Here is a 24497-nt window from a genome sequence, read left to right on the forward strand (position 1 = left end):
ACCCAAAAGCAGCATGGGAAACCCAGCTGCAAAGAGAATTAAGGTTTGTTTTGAACGTGGTGGGTCTTTAAAGTGTGGGTGCTTTGAAGTTGTTGGTATCTCTGAAGCTGTCCAAGAGGACACATGAAAGCCAGCTCGCTGCTTTTGTATCATGCTCACCTGCAATTAAAGTTGTTTTACTGTTTTCTTTTTGCGTGATGACTGCACAGTATGGCCTTCTGGTCAGGGTTTTGTTTGGCATTTCATGTCTCCTACCTAAAATGGATTAGAACTCTGCACTTTCATGGATTTCCACAGAAACCACAAAACATCACGCGCTGCAGTGAGCTGGCTTTGTCCCCAGCCGCACCCTTTCAGGGAAAACATGAGGAGTTGCTCTTTAAAAATAATTTTTCATGTGCTATGACTCACATAACCGTCCTTAATAGCCAGAAAGTACAAACGGCCACCAAGTCCTTTTGAGTTATTTGGAGCATGCCAGACATGCGGCCCGATATGGGCGTGGAGGTCAAGTATCTAGGTTAGGCATCGCCTCGGTTGTCCTAGTGTCGAAAACCTAATTAGAATAATTACAGGTAAAATTGCAGCAAGCTGGAGAACCGTCTCCCGGCCCCCACCGACAGGCCCATTGAGGGTCTGCCCCGCTGGGCTCCAGGACGAACAGGCCCCACTCCACTTCGCCATGCCGCAGCCGTTGCCGCGGGGGTTGCCGGGAGCCGCCCGGTGTTATTGTCCTGCAGCATGCAAATTAGCCGCTGCCGGGAGCCAATGAGAGCGGGTACTATGTGTCGCGCAAGCGCACTGTAGGCGGGGCGGGGCTGACCTCCCCGCCCCCTCGTTTGCCGAAAGCCGGGGCCTCAGCACGCGCGGCCAAGATGGCGGCTGCGGCCGGCGGGGTGCGGGGGCGCCGCAGCGGGCACCGGCGGCTCTGACCGAGCCACCTCTACGGCGCGGCGGGAGGGCGTCCGGAGGCCTTTGCGGGGCAGCGCCAGCCGGCCGGGGAGCAGCTAGAGCCCCCCTCGGGGGGGGGGGGCCTGGAAAGTGTGGGGAGCGGTGCAGAAAGCGGGGGCGCTGCCTTCAGACCCCGCCGTGACGGGTCAGCGCGTGGGGCGTGAGGGGCAGCGCGGGCGGCGGGGGTGAGGGCGGGAGCCGGCCCGGAGGGGCGAGGCAGCCCGCGGCGGGGGAGGGAGAGGGGCCGGATCGGGCCGAGGAGAGGTAGGGCCGACAAGGGCTGAGGCGAGCCGGCCGGGGCTGAGGCGAGCCGGCCGGAGGGCAGCGGAAGGCTGGCGCCCTGCGGCGGGCGCTCGCAGGTCAGGAGGCGGCTGCGCCGGTGGCTCCCCGCGTTCCTGGCTCTCGGCTGTTGGGCTCCCCACGCCATGTTCTCGGTGCTCTCGTATGGCAGGCTGGTAGCCCGGGCAGTCCTGGGCGGCCTTTCGCAGACGGACTCCCGTGACTACAGCTTGGTGACAGCCAGCTGTGGCTTTGGCAAAGATTTCCGTAAGGGCATCCTCAAGAAAGGCATGTGCTACGGGGACGACGCCTGCTTCGTGGCCCGGCACCGGACGGCAGATGTGCTGGGTGAGTGCTGGCGGGGCCCTGCTGGGGGGTGCCGAGGTGGCTTCGGCGTCGTGAGCTCCCCTCCTTGAGCCGCACATGGCGAAGCAGCTCAGTCTGTGGTCGTAGACAAAGAAGCCGGTTCCGCCTGTAAATGTCAGTGCGAGTTCTCTTTTTTTATTGTTTCAAACGAAAGCTTTTGTGCTCTTTGCTCCGCTCGCACCTGGCTCAGTCCCCCTTTGGCATGGGGTTCTGTCCGTGCCAGGTGTCGGGGCCCAGCCTTGGTACTTCTGAAACCTGTAGGTGCTCGTAAGGCCTAGTGGCTTCGATAGCCAGAGAAACAGCCTGTAGTGCATTTCACTTTAAAACTAACCAAGCCCCATGTATATGTATTGCATTGCTACATAAAGGACCATTGAAACGGACACTTCCTGATTTTAGCTGTGTCCTTGTCAAGTGAAAGGCAAAGTGACATTGAGACTGGTTTCAAATGTCAAACTTCAGTTTCAATTATTTGTGCTGCCCTGGTTGCACTCCCTGGTTTGGATTCACATGTGAAAAGAATCTTAAGGGTTTGGATTTTAGAAGTAGTGAATAATTACAGATAATCAATGGAATCTTCAGTTTAGGGCCAGCATTGCTTTTGACAATGCTTGACCTTTTTACTCTGCAGCCAAGGTTGAATGTGGGTAACTGACATTCTGCTAAAGTTAGTTTTTGAGCAAGTGGCAGAAGTAAATTTTCACCAATGCTTTGACATTAAAAAAGAAAAAAAGAGAGCTTCCTCCCTTTGCCCTTATTTATTTGTTTGTTTATTTATTTATTCATTAAAATTAAAACTGGTGGGATTGCACTGCAGTGTCTCATGATGTGACAGTGCTTGTCGATTCTCACTGTTTGGTGCTGTCACCATATCTTGGTTGCTGTTTAATGTAGCTGAGGCTTTTTGTCAGGCTAAGCTGGTCCTAGGTAACAATAAGCAATATTGTTTCTGAGAGGGCTGTTACTCTAAGGGTGATGCTACAGCTTTCAAGGGGATGTGACAAACTGGTCAATGCATTTTTAGATACTATGAAGCTTTTCTGTTGTGCATGTTCCAGAGAAACTTTTTTTTTCCTGTTAGAATTAGCTGCTGGACAATCTTACTTCAACATGTGACTAAGGCTGGCGGCCTTTAAAGTTCATACTAGGCCAGCACTGATAAATAACTGAGCAATCGGTATTTGCCCTTAAGAGAAATGCAGGATCTGCTTTACTTAGAGGTGAACTCTTTGCATGGAGAAAGTGGGTGGATTAGCACCCGTTTGATGATGTTTAGGGGCTTTTGGCCATATTTGGTAATTGCCATATGTGGACCTACAGCTTGTCTTGTTTTCCTGCTGGAATTAACAGAGAATTGCATTTCTGAGTTGGTCTTTGCATTAATTTTCATGGCAACTTGCAAACAAACAGAATTTTAGCTCCACTTAAGGATAAAACAGCAGTGAAGGCTTCAGATCAGAAAGTCTTGAGTACTAAAAAGAAAATGATTTAAATAAAAAAGCTGCAGGATGATGATTTTTAGCCCCCTCCCTACAAGGCTCTTTTTGTGTTAGTTCTTTATTGCTTTTCAGCACCCCCCCCACTCCCCCCAAACCCCATGATCACTGTACATTCTGCAAACAGTAATGCTCAGGATGGGTTTTGATACAGTCTAACTTGATGCTTTCTCTTCTGTAGTCCTTAAATTTACAGAGAGTAGCTATCTCCTTGTTTCTGCTACTCTGATCATCTTTTGCCTCTCCCTTTCTCAAACAGCTTTTCTACGCTGCCACAAAATGAGTTTCAGCACCAGTGTTTTCCTTCCCTCAGTTCCTCTTACTTTCCCCACAAATCTCATGTCCTGTGCCTAATTTTTAAGACCTTCATAAATGCAGTACTAACTCAATGCCTGCCTAGCTTCTCCTCAACAAATTTCAAGCTTCATTTTTCATTGTTAGTGTAATGAAGAGGCTCATGTGGTTTTAGCCAAAGTGAACACTGGATGCAGCAAGAATGCTTTTAGAAAACAGGACATTTCAAATATATTACTTAGATTTAGTCTCCCCTGGTAGTTACTGGTGACAAAGTCAGGCCAGATAATTAATTTCCAATTCTTTCTTGCCAGTCTTTTCTAGAACCAATCTATGGGAAGCATGCTTGTGTAGGATGGATCTGGGTGTGGTGTATCAGTGAAAGAGCTACTCCCAGCAGTTTGGCATGAATGCTTGGGGATTTTCTTAGGTCAAACAAAAGTTGACAGTTTATTTACAGCAGATACAAAAATTCTAAAGACTTCTTTTGTTAGATGTATGCTGCACAGTCTAAAGGCTGAAAATTCAATTCACAGGTCTTCTAACCTGTGCTTAGTTCTAAGGTCATCAGAAATCTTATGAAGACTCACGTTGTTTCCAGTCCTCCCATAGCTGGTAAAGGCTTGATAAGGCCTCTCACTGATGTACTTGAGTCCTTTTGTCTCTTATTTTGACTTTTGTCTGGGATGTACCTGTGAAATTTGCATGTTTTTCTTCCCATTCTCAGCTCAGGGAGAAACAAGAAATTCAGAGTGTTTCTTCAGGGATCACTGAGAAAAGGAAATGGCTTTACTAATGTTAATCTCTAGAGCTTTATGATTCAGGCCAGTGTTTCCGTTTTGCTGCGGCTTGTACCACATTCTGCTTTGCTGTATGTTCACCACCAAGTCTTTTGGCTGGCCAGAGCCTCAGAATATTCAAATATCTTCTTGAGACTTGGTAGACTTCACATCTGAAGGCGTGTCTGTGTAACTTTTGAGGACAGAAATACTGGTTTTCAAAGCTGGGAAAAAACCTTTTCAGAAACTGATGCCACTGGTTTTCCTCATTAGCATGAGCACAATTTTCAGTGTGCAGGGGGCAAAATCTTTAAAATTAACCTGAACACTTTATTTAAGCATTTTACTTATTTCAGAAAACTAAACATGGAAACTTGTTTGTAAGTTTTGAGATGTCTCATGCTGGTGATTGTTCTTTCTATTGCTAGGATCTGCCTTTTCTTGCTTATTCCTGCCTTATCAGGAATGCCTCTAATGTCTTTGCTGATTTTTTTTTCATGGATTTTCCAAGCTGTTGTGTGACTCATTATTGAAACATGACAGCAACCAATGTGCATCCTGTGACAGCATCACTTATACAATGTCTCTGCTGGGTAGAAGTTTGGGTGTAGCCAGTGTGACTTGACAGGTCTTTAAAACTACTTCTGTCCTCCAGCAGCAGTAGGATCAAAAACTGTCTGGCAGCAGGATGCTGTGTGTCCACTGTAGAGTTAGAACAGTTGTCAAATTTTATCTGCTGCATATCTTGATTTTGAACTCACTTAGGAGTGGAGGAAAGGTGGTGTGGGGCAGCTACTCTAACCTGAAGGGAGTTGCACTTTATTTCAAAATTGAGTTTGTCAGCAGCCTATGTAGGAGGTCTGTAAAACTCCCCTGGAATATTATTAGTCTCACTGACATCAAGATAAGTACAAAATGTAAAAGGATTTGTGGATGAAACGTCAAGGTTGTTCTGGCAACTATAGAGGAGAAAGCAATTCTTACTTTGATGCATGAAGGTCATACAAGACTATGTTAAGTGATTTATTTGGTATTGTATCTACTGAAGAGATTGCTGTCTTATCACAAATTATCACACTGATGGAGATAGATATACATATATTTGCTTCAGAGTAGCCTTAACCTGCTTTGGGAGAACTTAGGATAACTTAGGAGGAGTAGTCAGTCATCTGAAAAAAAATTGTCTATGTGTCTTAGTTTGTAATAGACCAAATGAAACTTTCTTTTTAGCATGGGAGCCTAAGTATTGTCACTTGTTGAGGTACATCCCCATTAACATTTGTACTCACTGACAGGACATTCTTGTCAATACAGTTAATCCAAATGTCAGCAGAGCTGTTCTTAAGCAGCATTGAATGTAACCTCTTAGAAATGTGGTGGCTCTCGTTCTGAGAATGAAACTAAAGTCTGGTCATTATTCTTCACCAAAGTTTCTGGAAGAGCACTGCACACATCCTATCCTGATCAGAATTAGCAGTTGAACACTTAAGTGATCTCAATACTCACTGAGAGCAGAATTTTCCACTCATACACAGACCTTAGCTTGAACAAAAATCAGGTTCTGTCAGAAATCGCAGAAGGAAATAAGCAGAGCTGGACACAGCGCATTAGATGAGGCATTAATCATACCTGTGTTGCAGGAAATGTTGCAAAGATCTCCTGCTGTTTACTTTAGTTCACCCACACTATTAATATTGTGAGCCTGAGATTGTTCAGGCTGCATATAATTTCAGTACAGTTGGGCTGATGTCTCTCTGCAGTACTTGACCCTTTTCATCGTCCAAGGGCCTACTGTCAGCTATGAAAATAAGCTCCATGGGTGCTCAGCACCTTCATAGCTTGAATAGTTCTAACTATGTAGAATCATAGAATCGAGTTGGAAGGGACCCTCAAAAGTCATCCTGTCCAGCCCCCCTGCACTGCACAGGGACATCTCCAGCTAGAGCAGGAAAGCCCTTACAAAACTTTCAGAAATCACTCATAGTGGTTTTCCTGTAGCTCGTCAAATCCCCTGAGCCATTTCTCAGGCTTAAATAAAACAGGTAAGAGATCTAGCTGTTAAAAGCCTGTTTCAGGAGCACCAATATATTTATAGGGGTGGGGGAAAGAGATAAAGAACTGTTGCTTTTTTTCTGGAAGCAGATGCACAATTTAATTTTGTCAGTTCCTTATTCCTCCTTCAGTTTGTTCTTCAACATCATCTCTCGCTTTGCTTCTTACTTTTTGCTCCTTGTCACTTAGCCAGTTACTCTTCCAGTACCTTTATTTTATGCAAAAGTGGTTCAAGGTCTACTGTAAGTTATAAAATGCAATGTGAATAAGTAACCTTTCCTTCTGCAGCTGGTTATCAGTCACACACAATCTGCCTTCAGGGATTTGAATTTACCCAGGTTAGTTCTTCATTAAAACCTTTGTGGGGGATAGACACCATTTGGCTGTAATATTTTGGTTGCATACCTACTGCCAGTGAAGCTGCTCAGAGTTAGTGCTGGCTTTGAGTATGTGCCATGCTTCTGGTGCAGAACCTGTCTGGGTGTGAGATTTATGTCATTACTGATAAAACAAGGAATCGTATCAATTCATCTCAGTTCTGATATGTTGACAAGTACAAGGTGCTGCATTTCAAACTTGTGTAGAGCTGCAGATTGGTTATCATTTTAGCCTTTTACTATATTTGATTCAGACACAAATACATTCTTCTGATGTTCCTTTGAGTGATTCATCTCTAATTTGGGTAAGGATCTCAAGAAATGGAAAGTTCAGTAGGGTGTGTGGAGTGTCTTACAAAGTTAATTGTGGTTGCATGCAAAAGCAATTTCTGCTGGCACCCTTGTGCCTGCCTGCTGCTTCCGTGTCTGATGATTCTTCTTAGCTGATGCAACATCTGAAAATACTATTATTTCAGGAGATTTTGGGGACAGGGTGATATTTTTGGACTCTGACCATGGGCAGCTTGCCAGCTAACTGCCACTCATAACATTATTTATCTGGAGCAGGGTTTGATTATTATAATTTTGTTCTGAACTTTAAGCTTGTTGAGTTTATATTTGCTCTGAACTAGGTAAAACGTCTGAGGATGTGGCTTACAGAAGGGTGCAGTGAGTAGTAGCGTGTTACTAGGTCCAGTGCTAGCTGTTCCCCAGGCTTCAGCAGTTAACCTCTTGGGTGCAGGCAGTCAAAATTTCACATTTGCATTTTAACTGGTACTTTATCCCAAGGGGCTTTTATCATTTTGAAGTACATTTTAACCAGTTTCTGTACTGGTCTCTTCACTTGCTCCCTTTCAGTGCTGCAGCAGGAGTTCCTTGTGCTTTGTTTGGAAACTTCATTACAACTGTCTCCCAACCCCCTGACAGATCTTGATACACTGAATCAGGAGTTAGAAAGAGCCAGTTTTTGGACTGACACATGCAGCAAGTATTTGATCTGGCAGTAGTATTTGTGTCTTTTCCCAGCAGAAGGCAATGTAGTAGAGTGTTAACTCCCAATGATTCTGAGAAGACTCCATAGGAAGGTTAAATACTTGAGAAGTATTTATTGTTTTGAAGTAATTTATTGTGAAATTTTCAATTGCTTTATTTACAGTGGTGGTTCATCTTGCCACAGGCATTTCACTGTGTCACAGGGATCTTTGGATAATTTCTGCATGGGCTTGAACAGGGGAAAATCCAAGGAAATACGATTTCTGGTTTACTGAATGGCTTACAAGAAATCAAGTGTACAGTTCCATTTCAAGAGTTCCTCTCAGTTCATCTCAAATGTCCTGTAATTCCTCTTTTGTAAGATTAAGATCTTTAAGTTAAATGGTAGATATTAGAAAACAGTATTTAATGTTTTATGGTGAAATGAGAGGAAATGACAAGCTGAGTAATCATTTGAACTTGTTGAGGCAGTAGTTACTTTGAGTATTTAGGGTGGGTTTTTTTGGTCTTAGATGAAACCAAAAATAATATACATGACTAGAGCTTGGCTTTATTCCTTGACAGTGATGCTGCTAGTAGAAGTACCTCTGAATTTTCCCTTGGTGACAAAAGAAACATGTTAGCACATAAAAAAAGCTTGTCCATTTTTTATCAGTTGAGTTTTCAGGCTTTGCCACTTCAGGAGTTTGAAATATCTCACAAACAGTTTTGCTCCTTGTTTCCTGCATATCATCTATCAAAACGTTTTCGTAAACTTTATTCTCATTTCCATTTCATGTATTTCAGTAGCACTTTATTTAGTTTATTTTTAAATCACACATTCCTTTCCTGTTCAGTTTGTGTTGAGAATGAGAAATGTCAAGACACTGTAACTATGCTGCAGATAGGACAGGATAGATAAAGATCTTTGGCACTATTAAAATCTTCTTTCAAAGCAAAACTGATCTAGTGAGGTGTTTTCTGGGTGATATAGGGGTTCTTGAATGTGCTTTGATATTGTTGGCAGCAGGAATTGCTGGCTCTGTGCTGAAGCAGGAGGAAGCATTTGCTTGCTCTGGCAGTGTTTATGAACCATGCTTTGGAAGCCAACAAGGTCATTTAGTGTAAACTAAGTGTACTGACTTAGCACCTTTTAGAGATACAGGTGGTGGTGTGGTTTGTCAGGAAAGAAAGGCAGGGAAAACCCCCAAACTTTTGCAGACAACCCTACATTGTCCTTTTAGGGAAAGGACAAGAAAAAGATGGTGGTACCTGAGTTGAAGAGCTGTGGAGGTGTTACGTACTGTGGGGCCTACTCATGACTGGTGGTCCTGTTTGTTCCTGTGCCTGCAGGAACACAAGTTGATTGTTAGGCAGAGAATCTGTTTTCTGAAGTGTAGTGCAGAGCTAAGCCAGGACCATCTAGAGGGTGATTGTCTTGGAAGGCCCTTGCAGAATGTACATAAAGCTGTTTATAGCTTGCTGAAAGCAGACAGGAAGGCAGGCAGACAAAGCCATTTCATGGCTCAAGATAGAGTATGGACTGTGCTGCCATGATTATGGATTCAGATTTCCTGCCCTGGAGTAAGAAGTGAGCAAAGGAGATCAGGTGGCATGCTCTTATTTTTGCTTTAATACTTGAAACAGATTTTGGTAATGAACATTCTCAGGTGCTTGCCGTGACAGCTTTCTTGTACTCTGTACTACTGCTGTAGTGTTCCTATAGACATTTTTCCCAAGAAGGTAGTGCAAAAATGGTTTGTTGATTGCTTGAGGGGACTCCATAACATCTGCTGAGCTTGTTTTGTAACCACCTTAGGAACCAAAGTCTTTGGAGAGAGAGTACTTGTCCAACATCATTTTCTCTTTGCATTAGCTCTGTTGTCAGCACAGCAGTGTAGCAAACCCAGGTACCACTGGGCTGTGTTCATCTTAAAGGGCAAAAAGCCATTCTTCTGGTAACTCCATGTAAGGCAAGTGTCATCATCTCAACTGCAGCTTAGTGTCTATTTGAAATTCTAGAACTACAACTTTTTCTCAATAATCTCTGTCTGTGGCAGCAGAAAACGAAGGGTTAATCCAGTATTAACCTCAGGTTGTGGGACCTGTAATGAGAGGATTAGATTAGGTTGTTCTTGAAGAAACCAGAAAAGGCATTTCTGAGAATGCCGGGGTGGCTTTTGCGGGAGCTTCTTCCCAAGGGTCTGGGCCGAAGTGGTGAATACAGGGATTTGCCTTCCTCCAGCATTCTTCTAAGAAAGCCAAGGGGCAAAGCAGGTGTCTCAAAGGTTGTGCACTATTTTTGGGAGAAATCTGATTAATGTTGATAGGCTGTTCAGAATCTGGCTATAACCTCTTGTCAGATTATAGTTCGTGCCAAGGTCAGCTCTAAAGCTTCCGTCTCGGTTTCAGATAGTGTCCGATGTGAAGGGCGTTTGTAGATGAGGCAAACTTGGGGTTTACCTTCTCAGTCAAATTTTTGTGCCTTTGCTAATAGTAGCTTTTTGTTTTATTATTTATTTTTTTTTCTTTTCTAAGGGGATTGTTGTTCTTCAGCACAGTCTGAGCTCTGAAACTGGCTCTTTGTGTTTTATCATGAACATCCTATTTTAGCTTTATTACGTCATGGAAACCCGTGCCTGGAATGATTGGTCCTTCACATGCTGAGGATCAAAAAGATTTTGGGGGGAAAATTTCCAAGGAGAAATACTTCTATTTCATAAATAATACCTTCAGACAGTCTTTTATCAGTAAGGCCAGCTGAGAAAGTTCAAAATATCTCAGCCAAATGGCCAGCAGAATGTCATATTTGCTGCTTATCTTCCCCTGAGCACCCCACCTTTCTCTATCCATCTTTGCTCTTTGCCTCAGAAACTTCCCAAACTGCGGCAGAACGGGTCTGATTTCTCTGATAATCTAGATTGGTTTGAATAACTGAATGAAATTTGACTGGATGTTATTTTTCTCTTGCTTGGCTGAAGCTGTAAGCAGCAAACTCTTTGGAAGGGGCAGGGCCCAACATGGTGTTGGTTAGGTGTTTTTTGAATACACTTGTTAAATGGGAGCTTAGTTTCCACGGAAATGGATGTTACCAAGTAGAAAACATTATCCTTCATGGGAACAAGTAGCTTGAGAAAAAAACTTGGGCTACTGAGTAGTGGGGAAGAGTTTGTAACTTCTGTATTACCTAATCTTAACAACTTCCCATTTAAAACCAATAAAACTACTTCTCTTTTAATGGAATAGTCAAAGGTTAATGGGATTGAGTCCCCCTCATCCTACCAAAATCCCTGTTACTAGTGAAGTCAGCCTCCTTGCAGAGTTCACACCACTAGATTTTGACCTCTTCTTCATCAATTCAGATGATATTTAGAGGTTTGCTTAGGAGCTAATGTCAGAAGTTATCTTTAATGCTTAAAAAGTTTGTTTTTCTCAATCCAGAATGTTTTTCAGGCAGGTGCTATGTCATACATTTTAGCTACTGAGTATCATAAGTGATATCAAAAGCTAAAAACCTTGTTTTGAAAACCTTTTTGTTTCATCTAACTCTTTTTCTGTTTCCTTCTAGGGGTAGCAGATGGTGTTGGCGGCTGGAGAGACTATGGGGTTGACCCTTCTCAGTTCTCAGGGACTCTAATGCGAACTTGTGAACGTTTAGTTAAAGAAGGACGGTTTGTACCAAGCAATCCTGTTGGGATCCTCACCGCAGGTTATTGTGAGCTGCTGCAGAACAAAGTACCTTTGCTTGGTAAGAGAGCAAACATCAATAACTTGGATCTCTGTTTGTTGTCTAGACGTGTACTTGGTCAAGGTTGCTTAAATCTGCTGTCAGCTTCTGCAACAAATTTGCAGGCAGACCTTAATTAACCAAACCCACAGGAATGTAGGTGCTGTAGCATCATTAATTTCTCTTGTGCTTTTAAAAACTTGATTTAGAAATGCAGGGAACATTTGTGTGTGTGTGTGTTAAAATATACATATATGTGTGCATATATCTATAACATGCAAACAAAAAAGGGTGGTAATTCACCAGTGCTTGCAGGGAGTTTGCAAAATGAGCTCTGCAGCAGAACACGCTCTGGCATGTGCGCTCCTGCTCTGTTATGTACGTATAAATAACTGTTCTCTGTTGAAAACTTGGTTGTGGCTTCAGCTCTGCAAGCAAAAGCATTTCTGACGAGAACTGGACGCAGTTCTGCTCCTCTTGCCTTTTATGTCCAATAAATTCCAAACTAAACTGGTTGACTGAAGCAGTTTATATCGCTGCTGCTGTGTATTATTTTTATAATTGTGTGAGGGGAATTCATTACAGTCTTGGGTTTTTTTTGTCTTTTTGGAAGCAGATGCTTAGCGTATTCTCTATCAGACTTTATTTTAGGCAGGGCACCTAGCTGCCTTGGGAATGGTGAGCAGGTAGAGGGGCAAGGTTTGGCCTCAGCTGCCAACCTTGCAAACAGAACACTTTTCTGAAGGGCATGTGACCCCTTGTGCACCAAGAAAATGTTGCCCTGTGTGATATGCATGCTTCTCACCTGACCTTAAGCTTCTGTGCCAGAAGAGTGCTGTGTAAGCTATATTTAACTTGTCTGCTGAGCTTGGGAACAGATGTTCTCGCATTATATGCCTAAAGAATAGGTTCAAACCTCAGAAGTGACCTTAAGTCTCACTAAAATAGCTGTAGTCAGTAATTACATTAGGATTCTGTGTGGTTAGTGGTGCTTATTTGTGTAAAGCAGATGAGGCTGTAAGTGATCTACAAAGTGGGCCACTGGTGAGAGCTCTCCCAAGGGCTCTGCAGAGGGAGGCAGCCCTGCTTGGCTTGACCTTTCTAGTTCTGAAAAGCAGCCTATGCTGAGTCACAAGATCTGCATTCCACACATGGCCTCCTGGTTACACTCTGCTAATAGAGTTAGAATTTGAAACTAATGATCCTCAGTGTTTCTCCTTTAACCAAGAACAGTATTTTTAGAAGGAGAAATAAAACCCTGGAATTGCCACAACAGGGCAATTCACTTTATTTTAAAAATAAAGTGAAAGAAGAGCACTTCATTAAAGAGGATCCATTAGGCAATAGCTTTTCCTTGTTGTTGTAAGTCTCTTTAAGTTCATCAGAATTGAATCTAGCCAGTATTTTAAAATAGAATTGAAATGGGAGGAAACTGTGCCACTTGTTGTCTAAACACTGTTCTTGTGTGGCAGAACAATCTTGGATACTGCCACATCAAATCTGAGTACTTCCTAAGGTACTGTTTTAACTTGCTATTTCAGTGAGAGTGGAGAAGGTCTTATGCATTAGCAAAGAGGCTAAGTGCAAGTATATCACGGGGAGCTCCATGTACTGGAAAGGGAAACATCTGGAAGAGGTGATGTCCAGAGCCAACTGGACTGGCATTAGCAAGCCTGCTTGTAAGCTTAGCAAGCTTGTGGTGTTCCCAGTGTGTAGCTCTGCTTGGAGGCTTCCATTGGAAGGACACTAGGATAGAAGATGAACCAGCCAGTGATATGGGGACTTAGGTTAAAGGCAGATGTGAGGTAACGCTTTAGCTTTATTTCACACTCTTCAAAGGAGGAAATAAAAGGAATGACAGTTCTTAAGGTGGCTGTGCTGTCCTGTCTGCAGAAAGTCAGTAATGGCCCTTTGCTGTAAAGGATGTAGTCTGTGGATGGATATCTTTGCAGCACAGTTAGTTCTGTGGCTTGCAACCAAGCACAGCTGGTGGCTCCATCCCAGTGAATGAACCAAGAATTCCTCAGTGCCCTCAGGCATGGCTGGGATAGTCCTGAGCATGGCTGACAAGTAGACATTTTTTTCTGTTCTGTCCTTCTTTGACCTGGAACTGTATTTGTCTCTGAAACGTCTTTTCTTTAAAGTTGTAAAGTTCATATCCTGAAGACGTGACGGGATTTATTGTTTTGCACATGAAGGTAGCTCCACAGAGCCACACCAGAAAGAAAAGCATTTTAATGTTCTGACAAGAGTCACACATTAAGGCCTAATACTTAATTTCAAGCAGTTCTTTATTTGGTGTGCTTTATTTACAGCTGGTGAGTGAAACTGTATGGAGAGTGCCTAGCATTGTATGGATGCTGCTAGAATTCTATTATCTCCATGATTTGGGAATTTCAGTATTTTATGTGAGTTCTGTCAATCCAGCCCTATAGCAGAATGTGCTGACATATGGTGGGATGGAAAACTGTAAATAAAGTGGAACAAACCAGGTATTTGTCAGCATAATGTGTTTACCAAAATCAAAGCAGAAAAAGTAAGTTCTGCACAAAAATCATGGTTTGTGTTGCAGGGATTTCTGGCATTTTGCTGGTTTTATCATGTATTAATTTTGGCATTATTGAGTATTTCCATTTCTCTTGTAAGCTGGGGTGAATATGTGAATAATTGCAGTATGAATCAAATCAGTGAGAGAACAAATATGTTCTGCAGGGCTAACTCAGTTCCTGTTCTGTCTGCAGGAAGCAGCACAGCGTGTATAGTCGTTCTGGACAGGACAAGTCACCGTTTACATACAGCCAACTTGGGAGATTCTGGATTTTTGGTGGTCCGGGGGGGAGAAGTAGTCCATCGATCTGATGAGCAGCAGCATTACTTCAACACTCCGTTCCAACTGTCAATAGCTCCACCAGAAGCAGAAGGAGTTGTCTTAAGTGACAGGTAAGATGTGAGAAGAGCTTAAATTTTTAATCTGTAGATGAGATCAGCTCCCAGTAGGTCCCAGACAAAGGATCCTATACCTGCCTCCCCCCTTGTCTTGAGGTAACCTGAACATTTCTCTCTTTGTCCTCAAACGTTGTGTGCTGTTGCACAGGCAGCATTTCTGAATTGATTGGGCTAATGATTTTTCATCCATGATGATGTATTGCCACAGTCAGTGGTGTGCACCAGGCACGTTCTGATCCATGGAAAGCTGCTGCTCAGTAAAGCTGCTGCAAAATAAGACTGCAGCTGGTGTGTGTGTTGATCATCCTGCATGGTTTCACCAGCAGCTCTCGTTCCCAGTCCCTGTCTGTGCTCTCTTGAGACTGGTCTGGAGTACGCTAATTTAGATATCTTGGCAGTGGGGTAGCAAGCACTTGAAGAATAGAGCAGAGGGGCATGTGACTGTAACTCGTGTTTCCCGCAGCATATTGTATTTGACCAAAACCAGCAAAAAAACCTTTGGCGGAACACCAAGCTGGGAATGAGAGTATTGGAAAAGGACAATCTGTTCACAGCAATGAGCTGCTTCAAAGGCAGACTTGTACTTGTGTCTTGTGTACTAAGAATGTCAGACTGAGCTATCATCCAACTCGTGAAGGCTTACCAGTAATGGAAAATTCATTTAAAAATTAAAACCAAAACCCAGGTTTCAAATATGGATTAAAATACAGCTCTTAGGCCACACCTTGAGTACTGTGTCCAGTTCTGGGCCCCTCGGTTTAAGAAGGACATTGGGTCACTTGAAGGTGTCCAGAGAAGGGCAACAAGGCTGGGGAGAGGCCTTGAGCACAGCCCTGTGAGGAGAGGCTGAGGGAGCTGGGGTTGTTTAGCCTGGAGAAGAGGAGGCTCAGGGGAGACCTTCTTGCTCTCTACAACTACCTGAAGGATGGTTGTAACTGGGAGGGAGTTGGTCTCTTCTCTCAAGCAACCAGCACCAGAACAAGAGGACACAGTCTCAAGCTGTGCCAGGGGAAGTTTAGGTTTGAGGTGAGGAGAAAGTTCTTCACTGAGAGAGTCGTTCACCATTGGAATGTGCTGCCCAGGGAGGTGGTGGAGTCACCATCCCTGGAGGTGTTCAAGAGGGGATTGGATGTGGCACTTGGTGCTATGGTTTAGTCATGGGGTCTGTGGTGACAGGTCGGACTTGGTGATCTTTGAGGACTCTTCCAACCTTGGTGATTCTGTGAAAGGCTATACACAGGTGAAGTGATAGGCCTGTTCTGAATGCAAGAAGATGATAGAGTGGTCCTCAGAGTGACCAGAGTACATGGGGAATGCATGGTAAGGTTTTGATGCAAGGCTTGGACTCAGGTTGATTCTAAGAAACACGAAGGCTGGTGCAGTCAAGGTTATGACTTCAGTGCCAAAAGAGCTCTTTTTGAAACCTTGGGTTACGTTGTTGAAACTCCTGACCTTTCATGCATGTGGTTTTATTACTTCATCATCAGACTCCATTGAGGAAGCCAGGGAATTAGAACCCTAAAATTAGAACCCTGAAATAATGCAACCTATTTATTAGCCTAAAATAAAATGATTGTTTGAAATTCCAGAGCTGTAAAAATCTAAATTTTTCTGGGACTGTGTTATCTCTGGGAAGGCAACAAACAAATAGCACAAGGTTAATTGATAATGGCCAGGAGAAATCAGGCAAGCAAAGTCATCTGAGTCATCACTGAATGAGGAAAGCACAAGATAAATGAGCTCCCACACTTCAATTCTGAATCGTGATTATAGCTCTCTGGTTAGTTTCTGCGCTCTTCTTGACGTTAATTAGTACTCATCTGTGCTGTCGAAAGGCTTCTCCACTACCTCTTTTTTTTTCTCATTGGTTGTCCCAGTTAGATGTTCAGTTTGGCTATATATGGGCATAGGCATTCAGGAATCTTCACTCTCTTAACCTTCCTGAAGCTACAAATCATTTGAGCAGAGCAGCTCTGCTGCTTTTGGACATAGCCAAATGGCCTGGGATAGTCATAGAATGGTTTTGGTTCGAAGGGACCTTGAAGATCATCTAGTTCCAACCCACCTGCCATGGGCAGGGACACCTCTTACTTGAGCAACCGCTCAAGGCTCTGATGCAGTGGTTCCTCCTGTTAACAAACCCTTCATTTATAGATTCTTCAAGGGTCTTTAGTTACGCTGAGAGTCAGGTTTTGCAGCAATATTTGTGACCAAAATAGAGATTTATTTTTTTTTTCAATTTTATTTCTTTTACTCCCTTGGTATTGTGTAATGGATTAGACATAAATAGACCCAAGAGGCCACGGTCTCCTGGTGGTGATTTCCGGATGTATTTCATATTCCATTGCATTATAGGCAGTGATTCAGAATCATGAAGTATTTTGACTGTTGCTGTTCTGAACTGTCCTTCCGAGTGCAGCTCTCTTAAATGCTCAAGATGAGGGAGCAGGAAGTCCTGAGCCACCGTTCTGCTTACTGGTTTCCATGGCGATACACTGGGGAAGCAGATGCATTTGCAGGATTGTTCACCTGGGAATTTTAAATGCAAACCCTTTGTGTAACAGCTGGAACAGTACCTGTTTGCAGCCACCCTTCTCTGGTAGCTTTCTTGACAGGCCACCCTGGTGCAGAAGCTCCAGTTAGTGATTTTTTCTTCCTTTTCCAGAACAACACATAACTGTAGTGAAGGACAAAAGCTGTTGATGTGCTAGTTTGACATTGTTTGGTGTCTTGGTGAACTGGAGTTGGGTTCTTTAACACATTTGTCACCTTCACAGCCCCGATGCTGCTGATAGTACTTCTTTTGATGTCCAACTTGGAGACATTATCTTGACTGCAACAGACGGACTGTTTGACAACATGCCTGACTACATGATTCTGCAGGAGTTAAAAAAGCTGAAGGTGAGTGTGTGCTTTCTGAATCTCTCACATCTTTTGCCCTGGTTATCCCTTGCAGCTACTGCCATCACTTTTTATACATGTAAATTCTGTGTTTTATATAAAAAGCCAGCACAAAGTGCTGCTGTTCAGGGGCTTTTCAGTTAACAGCACACATAAAGGGGATGCTGGCTGTCTCCTGGGTCTGCAGCCAGGCTGAATCCAGAAGCAGCAGCTTGAGCATAAATTCCCCTAGCAGCATCTGGTCCCATGTCACTAACTAGTGATGGGAGGGGGGGAAATGTTCATTAGCACCCTTGGCCAGCTGCACACACATTGTGTTCTATCTGTGCTTGCAGGTTGTGGTTTATATACATGAAAATGCACCATTGTCTCAGGAGTTGTTTGAGGGGGGAGCTAAACACTTAACAATATTCAGAAGCTTTTCTAGAGGGTTGTAAACCAGCAATTGTAAAGTAGCATGGGTCGTGTGTGCTTGAAAATCTTTAATGTTCTGTAAAACAGATTTTCTGGCAACTTTTCCAGGTTAGTGACCACAAAGGTTCTTTCTAAATAGTAGAAGTGCATTAAAATATTTTAATTGGGATGAGAATGTTTAGCTTAAGGCTATTTACTTTACAGAAAGGAAAGTATACGTAGGGTATATCAATATGTATAACCTCCCTGAGGAAATCAGTTTATGAAATGCAAATAAGGTTAACACACAGAATTACAGTGTGGTTTAAAAGAATTTTGCCTGCTCTTATCCTGCAGCTACAAAAAGGTAGTGTCAGACAGGGAATGGGTCCTTGGAGACACAATGTCTGAGAGGCCTCTGCCCATCAGGCAGGCTCTGGTGTTTCCTCCTCCCTGCAGTCCCAACCGTCCCTCTGCCCTCAGTGAGATATTCAGGTCTGAAATTGAGCAGCTGTGCTGTGAAATGGAAAATGTGAGCACAGGCTGTCCCAAGGGCTTTAATCTGGTTAGCAAAGGTAATGAGTGTACTGAAGACCATCCGCTCGCTGTGAGGGGTCGGGAGGGCCAGGTCCTACCCTTGCCGGCTGCGCTCCCCTTTGCTGCGCAGGGGTGAGGTTACTGGGCGAGCACTGGAGGTGGAATTCCCTTGTGGAAGAACGTTGAGCTCCACCTTTTGGCGTGCTTGGGAAAAGCACTGAACGTCCCTGGGAGGTTGGGCCAAAGTTAATCATTTAACTGCCTGCGAACTCCCCAAACCTTGAGGAAGACTCCTGAGCTGAGAGGGCCTTTTAAAATCGTTACAAACAAGGAGCAGTGGCTGGTTGACACGTCCTATTGGCTTGAGCAAGAAAAGCATTGGAGTAAAGCAGCAGAGTTGCTGAAACAGAAATTTTAGAAGGCACTTAAAATTCAGTTAGTTGAAAGTTTGTGTGTTCAGTAAATGTCTTCTCATCTAACTTTTAAAGTGCCCCTTCTTCCCGTATGTGCTCTTGTCCATTTGGGTAAGAAGGTCAGAGAAGTAAAACTTGCCATTCGAGGCAAAGCATAATTACTTCAGCGGAGCCTGCTGCTTCTGTCAGTGGGAACTGCTAGGAGAGCTGTTAAATTCCCTGCTTCCCTGAGGTGAGACTGTTAAGGCTATTTGCAAGGTTAGTCTTCTGAATTTCTAAATTGTACAGATCCCCCAAACCCAAGTCTTGTAGCTGCTGGTAGGGAGTAGAGGTCTGGACTTCACCTGTGAGGATTTGCAGTTCTAACCCAAACTTACAAATCCCAAAAGGTGGTGAGGGTTCCCTTTGGAAAAGAAAGTGCCAACTAGTGCTTTCATCTGAGGGAGGGGTCTGGCAGTCAAGAGTCTCTGAAAATGACACACACCAGCAAAACAACTACCAGATGACTTTTTTACAAGAATAAACTTTTCCCTCATCAATTTAGAACTCCAACTATGAGAGTATACAGCAGACTGCCAGAAGCATTGCTGAGCAAGCTCACGAGCTGGCGTATGATCCCACTTACATGTCGCCGTTCGCACAGTTTGCATGTGACAATGGATTGAATGTGAGAGGTAAGGGTTTTTTTCTTCTCCGCCCACTCCTGCTATCTTTGAGAAATCTCAAGCAAAGTGAAGTTCTGCTGTTCCAAAATCTGATAGGAAAACAGAGTGTTAAAGGCTGGGGTTGGCAGGAGAGCACCAAGGTTTGGCAAGGACCCCAGCTCCTGACGCGAGTCAGCCCAGGCCCCGCTGCTTAGAAGCTTCCCGTGGGGAAGCAGCTGGAACACCGAGAGCACAGTGCTCTGGCTTTCCATTGGACTTTCTTATCTAATAAGTACACTCCTGCCCCAGGAATCCTGCCTGGTACAAGTTCTCTGGGTACTTGGGGAAACTGTGCTTGTCTTGTTCCTTGGAGCTAGGTGTGTGTGTGGGGGTTGGGTTTTGGTTTTATTTTAAGGTTTTCCATTATTGGTGCTTTGTAGCCCAGATTCTGATCACTCTTTGGTGGTTTTGGGGGGTTGGAATTTCTGAGCGTTGTACCATTAGTACCCCGCTTCTGATCTCTACATTGGTTCTATTCCCTGTGCTCCAGGAAGACAGTAAAACCTGGCAGAGTTCAGAGCCCTATCAAACATCTTGCTCTTTTTCTTCTTTTTTTTTTCTCTTTAAATAAATGTAATTCTGGTGAAGATGTTCTCATTATCTCTGTATTGGGAGAGCAGGATTTTCTGCAAGACCCTTAAGCATTTCTCCCTGGGCTAGAGCCACTGCCTGTAAAGCTCAGGCTCATTGTGGTTACAAAGCTCAGTCATTCTGCAGTGACGCTGCAGAATTGAGACTGTAACAAAACAAATCACCTCTTCCCTGAGCCATTTCTCCAGGATCTGAGCGTGCTGCTCTGGCTGTGGAGGTCTGAAAAGTAACTGCTGAAAATGTTCAGTAGCTGTTAGGAAGATGCAGTAATATAGTGCTGGAGAAGATGGCAGAGAGGTATTTGATTTACAGTAGAAATTCCTGAGGAGCTTGTACCAAAGCAGTGGTGGGCTTTGGTACATTTGTTCAGTAGTCTGTCAGAAAGTTCTGCTGGCTTGGAGCATTCAAGGTTCTGCCCTCCTTTTAGCAGCTTGTGATCTCCTGCAGCTGAGGAGAGTGCTCATTGGATGAGTTCAATGTTACAGCTCTGTGCAGCTGCATTTTGGAAAGCAGGTGGAGGGAGCAGTATTCCAAACCAGCTTTGGAATATTGAAACTGTCTTTTTCAAGAGCTTTCCATGAGGGAATGATCAGATGATGAGCTGCTGTGGCTGGATTTGATGAATTGATTGTACTTCTCTTTCCTTACAGGGGGAAAACCAGATGACATCACCGTCCTTCTTTCTATTGTAGCCGAGTACACAGACTGACCTGCCCGCGTGTCGGCTCCTGACGTTCCGTTGTCCCCGAGCTCCCAGCCTCTCACGGTTTCCTGCTGGCAGGATCGCTTTCTTCCTTCGCAGCCGATCTCAGCGGCCAGTTCTTGAGCTCGTTGCCTGTCCTCAGACACAACTGACGTCCTTGTTCAGAACCACTCTCGTAGTACACTGGTCTTTGTCTGCCAGCAAAAGATAAAGAAGCTCAAGGCTTGAAGCATGTCTTTCAGAGCTTAGTCGTTGCCGTTAAGAGGGGGAGGATCAATCCCATATTGTTTCTGCCTTTGAGAGGTGACTTTGAGAGGAGTAGAATTGGGTTATCTTTCAAACTAGATTCAATAGCTACAACCTCTGCAAGAGGGCATATTACTCTATTTACTCGAAATGCTCACTGTTCGTTAGGGGGTATGTTGCAGACCACAGTTCCATAAGCATAGTCTTGTTACAGTGATAGCTGAGGTTTCGTGTTTCCAAGCTCCGGTTTTCAGGAGATTTCTAACTGCTGTAAACATTCTGCTCTTGCCATCCATGGTGTCAGCCTAGGAGCCTTTTCTAGTATGGAATTTCAAACCACCATAGTTTAAGTTAGATGGATGCAGATGTATTTTGTGATTGATTATTTTTTTTTTTCAGGTGCTTAACTGTGATCTTAAAAGTTCTGCAGATCATTCGTCCACAACAGGCCTGGTATCTGGATGTTTTGGCTGTGGATAAATTATTATGTTTTATTTTTAAAAAAACAAAAAATTAAAACTCAGTCTCCAAAAGCTGAGCTGGCCAAAGCTTGGGGCCCTTTTTAGCATTTTAACCCACCTCGCCAGCGCGGGGTGACGTGGCATCAATGCTGCCGTGGGAGGTTGCACAAAGAACAGCTCATCCTCAACTCTGAGCATCTTTGCTTCGGGTAGGTGATTCTGCCGTTCATGAACCCTAATTGGTGTTAATAATTGCCGTTCCCACCGGGGTAGAACAGAATATGCTGCACCAGCGTAGGTCCGGTCGATCCTTACCTGGCTCCCAAACAAGCACCTCTTTGCTTACGCTGGGGCAGCAGCAGCAAGGGCAGAAATGTGGAGTATTAATGAATCATCAGCAAAAACGTACATTTCAGTGAGGAAAGTGGAAGGGTCTGGGAATGAACCTTAATGATGTTTACAGTTATCTAACAGCCACTTTGCAATAGTACATTTCCTTTCCAATGACACTAGCTCACGTTTGTTTTCCCCCCCCCCCCTTCCCCATTCTCGCAAGCTTGGTGTTTTGTTTTTTTTCTTTCTGAGTTTCATACAAAAAGCTGATAGCTGTAAAGATATATATATTTTTTGGTCAGTTTTTCATTAACTTTTTTGCTGGTAGAGGAGTCTGTAGAAATAAATTAAAGCCATGTTTTTATATTATAAAGAGTCGGGTAATGTCGCTGTTTAGGTGAGTGCAGTTAAACTTGGTCAGTAAGGAATCTTACCTGCTCTCAAAAGGAGATTTTTACTACCTGGTTTATTGTATTAAAACTGTTTAAGTTTGAGGTTACCTCAACCTGTTTAAAGAAAATTTTTTTGTGGACTTGTACTGTATATTTGCGTAACTATGTCAAGCTTTTATTTAAGGTCATTTAACATGTACCATGTACATGTCATTTTACTCTATTTCAATGCATCATGCTTGTAACAGGCATTTCAGTTACAGTAAGTGATTAATTTGGAAGCTCTTCAGTAATTTATCTGCTATTCCTAAATTGGCGTAACCTTTAGCGATCTATTTTAAATCACCTTGTAAGGACTTGTCAAAATGCCTTAACTACCCTGACTTGACCAAAATGCTATTTTTGGTGAGGGTACAGGGAGGATTATTGTGTTAATGAAGACAAATTAATGAGTTTTTTGCGATCCATGAGCAGTGAGTGGTGGATAACTTTGCACAAATTGTCAGTCTTCGTCGTGTTCTTAAAGCTGAACAAGCTGTGTCCAGCTGTCTCGTTAGAAGGAATGTATTCACACTGCAGTACAGGGCTTTGTTTCTAGCGCTTGGGAGAGGTGCTCCTCTCTCGGTTCTGTGTGTCTTTACATTTTATTCTCCAGTATTTACTATCACGCTTCTTGATTAGAGCATATTTGATCAATTCTTCTTTCCCTTGAACTTAAAACGCTGACCCTGCAGACCTGTGTTGCACTCTGACCCCTTGCTCTCAGCACGCTCGTCCCCAGCCCTCGTTGTTTTCCCCCTCAGTTTCTAGAGCTCTAGGTTGGGAGACGTGCGTGGCTCGGCTGGAGGAGCAGGGTGAGGTGCTCAGGCTGAGCTCTGCCAGGCCAGGGTTTGGCCTCCCCACAGAGCTGGGCTGCCTCAGGCTCGCTTAGAACCTTCTCAGCTGAGCAGTAGCTACAAAGCCGTTTGCCTCATATCACATTGTGATTTTATTATTCTTATTTTTTAAATAAAGAACAAATTTGGATTTTGATTTAGAAACCATGAGTTTATCCCTCACTGGACACACCAAAGACCAGTAAAGCTTATAGCTTTTCCATCTGTTTATAAAGCAATACTGTACTATAAAGAATTGATATTTTTATCACATGCTTGATTGTGTTTTGGGTTTGTTTTTGTTTCTTGTTTTTGTTTTTTTTCAAGATGTGCACTCTAAACATATCAAACCTAATTTCTTCCTATGAACTTAAGCTGTCTGCGCACAAAAAACCAAAAGTTGGACAAAGAAATGACAGGGCCCATCCCATCAATTTTAAATGATGCATGGAGCAGTACCACTTCTAGGAGTTAGATTATTGTGACTCTGCACCAGAAGAACATACAAGGAAGGTGTTCCCTGAGGGACAAAGGGTGTGTGAGTGGAGCATAGGCTGGCCTCAGCTGCTGCAGAAGCAGTGTTCCCAGGAACCAGTGGTTGGGGAGCAGCCATCTGAAGAAAAAGGAAGAATTCTCCACACCAGTAAGCATCTAACATGGGATCTCTGCAGCAGCGTTGCTCAGTGTTTGGGTCAAACAGGGCTAAGATGTGGCGAACTGGGAGAACTCTGTGGTTCCTTGTGGCTTGTATGGCTATCTTTGGGAGACCTGCGACATACAGTTTCCCTCTTAATGTATTTTCTTTGTGTTCATGAAGAAGGTATGGCTGGAAAAAAACCAACAAACCAAAAACCAGATCTTGGGACCAGACAGTTGTGACTGAGTCAGGGAGAAGGGAGAGGTGAAGGTCTGGTGAAGAGGGGAAGGGTTTGGGATGGAGTCTCCATCTCTCAGTAACAAAGGTCCATTCTCCAGGGCAAAACCAGGTGGTATGTGTAGACACTGACTGTGTGAAGTAGCTTCTTACGAAGATAGCTGAAATAACGAAGCAAATTGAGTCTGTATCTAATGAGGAGGCTTTTCTGTTGTTGTTAAACCAAGACTATCATCTATGCTTACCTAAGAGGCAATTATGTGAATTTCATGTCTGAGGTATAACTTATGCAGGAATAGTTCTGTAAATACATTTAAATGAATTGTAAAGATATTTAATAAATATAGTATTTATACTAAACTGCCTTTTTCTAAAGTAAAGGTGACTGCAAAACCTCTGTTTGTTACCACAGTGGTGTGGCTGGCGGCACAGAGATGCGAAGCCACTGGTACTTGGGGTGCTGTGCCTTCGTGCAGTGTTCTTGAACCCACGTTTTGGAGACACCATGGGAATCCCCTGTAGCAGCCTGGCAGACAATGACCATCTTGGAATTGTCCAAAGCCTGGAAATTTTGCTATTTTATTCCAGTGTGACTTTGGGAATACTGTGCTGTTGCTGATGGTGGTGAGAGGCAGAGGGTGGGGGAAAGAGAATAATTCCACTCTGAAACAAAAGCTTCTTCAATTCCTGCTTTTAACCATCACCTTTATTTTTTAACTGCATCTCTATGTCAGTTTGGTTACTCAGTTAAACACTGCCTCTAGTTTCTATAAAAACACCAGTAACAGTTTGGGTTTACTATTCGGGCACTCCTAACTACAACAGCAGCTTAACC

At 43.6% G+C, this 24497-nt stretch overlaps 1 protein-coding gene across 2 annotated transcripts; it reads left to right on the forward strand.

The window, feature by feature from the left end:
- Nucleotides 1-851: 851 nt before the first annotated feature.
- On the forward strand, nucleotides 852-23061 carry PPTC7 (protein phosphatase targeting COQ7). 2 transcript variants are annotated; one of them, XR_010990462.1, is made up of 7 exons: nucleotides 852-1578; nucleotides 11135-11314; nucleotides 14035-14233; nucleotides 17017-17140; nucleotides 19028-19157; nucleotides 20429-20784; nucleotides 21127-23061. XR_010990462.1 is itself a non-coding variant. In XM_068163419.1 (6 exons), the coding sequence occupies exons 1-6, from the start codon at nucleotides 1377-1379 to the stop codon at nucleotides 20485-20487; spliced, it is 894 nt and encodes a 297-aa protein (XP_068019520.1). In that variant the 5' UTR covers nucleotides 852-1376; the 3' UTR covers nucleotides 20488-23061. The 2 variants fall into 2 exon arrangements, 1 of the variants encoding a protein (XP_068019520.1); XM_068163419.1 differs by having other exon boundaries at nucleotides 20429-23061.
- Nucleotides 23062-24497: the final 1436 nt, after the last annotated feature.

This window comes from Melanerpes formicivorus, unplaced genomic scaffold (genome assembly GCF_026170545.1).
Source record: "Melanerpes formicivorus ecotype bairdi unplaced genomic scaffold, bMelFor1.0.p_v2 SCAF_72, whole genome shotgun sequence".
NCBI classification, from domain to species: Eukaryota; Metazoa; Chordata; class Aves; order Piciformes; family Picidae; genus Melanerpes; species Melanerpes formicivorus.

What these genes read in the sequence shown, in the direction of transcription:
- PPTC7 (XM_068163419.1), top strand. Translation starts at nt 1,377, where the DNA reads ATGTTCTCGGTGCTCTCGTATGGCAGGCTGGTAGCCCGGGCAGTCCTG. An exon ending in GGAGTTGTCTTAAGTGACAG is followed by an intron (nt 14,234 to 17,016) that starts GTAAGATGTGAG and finishes TCACCTTCACAG; the next exon opens with CCCCGATGCTGCTGATAGTA. An exon ending in CAATGGATTGAATGTGAGAG is followed by an intron (nt 19,158 to 20,428) that starts GTAAGGGTTTTT and finishes CTTTCCTTACAG; the next exon opens with GGGGAAAACCAGATGACATC.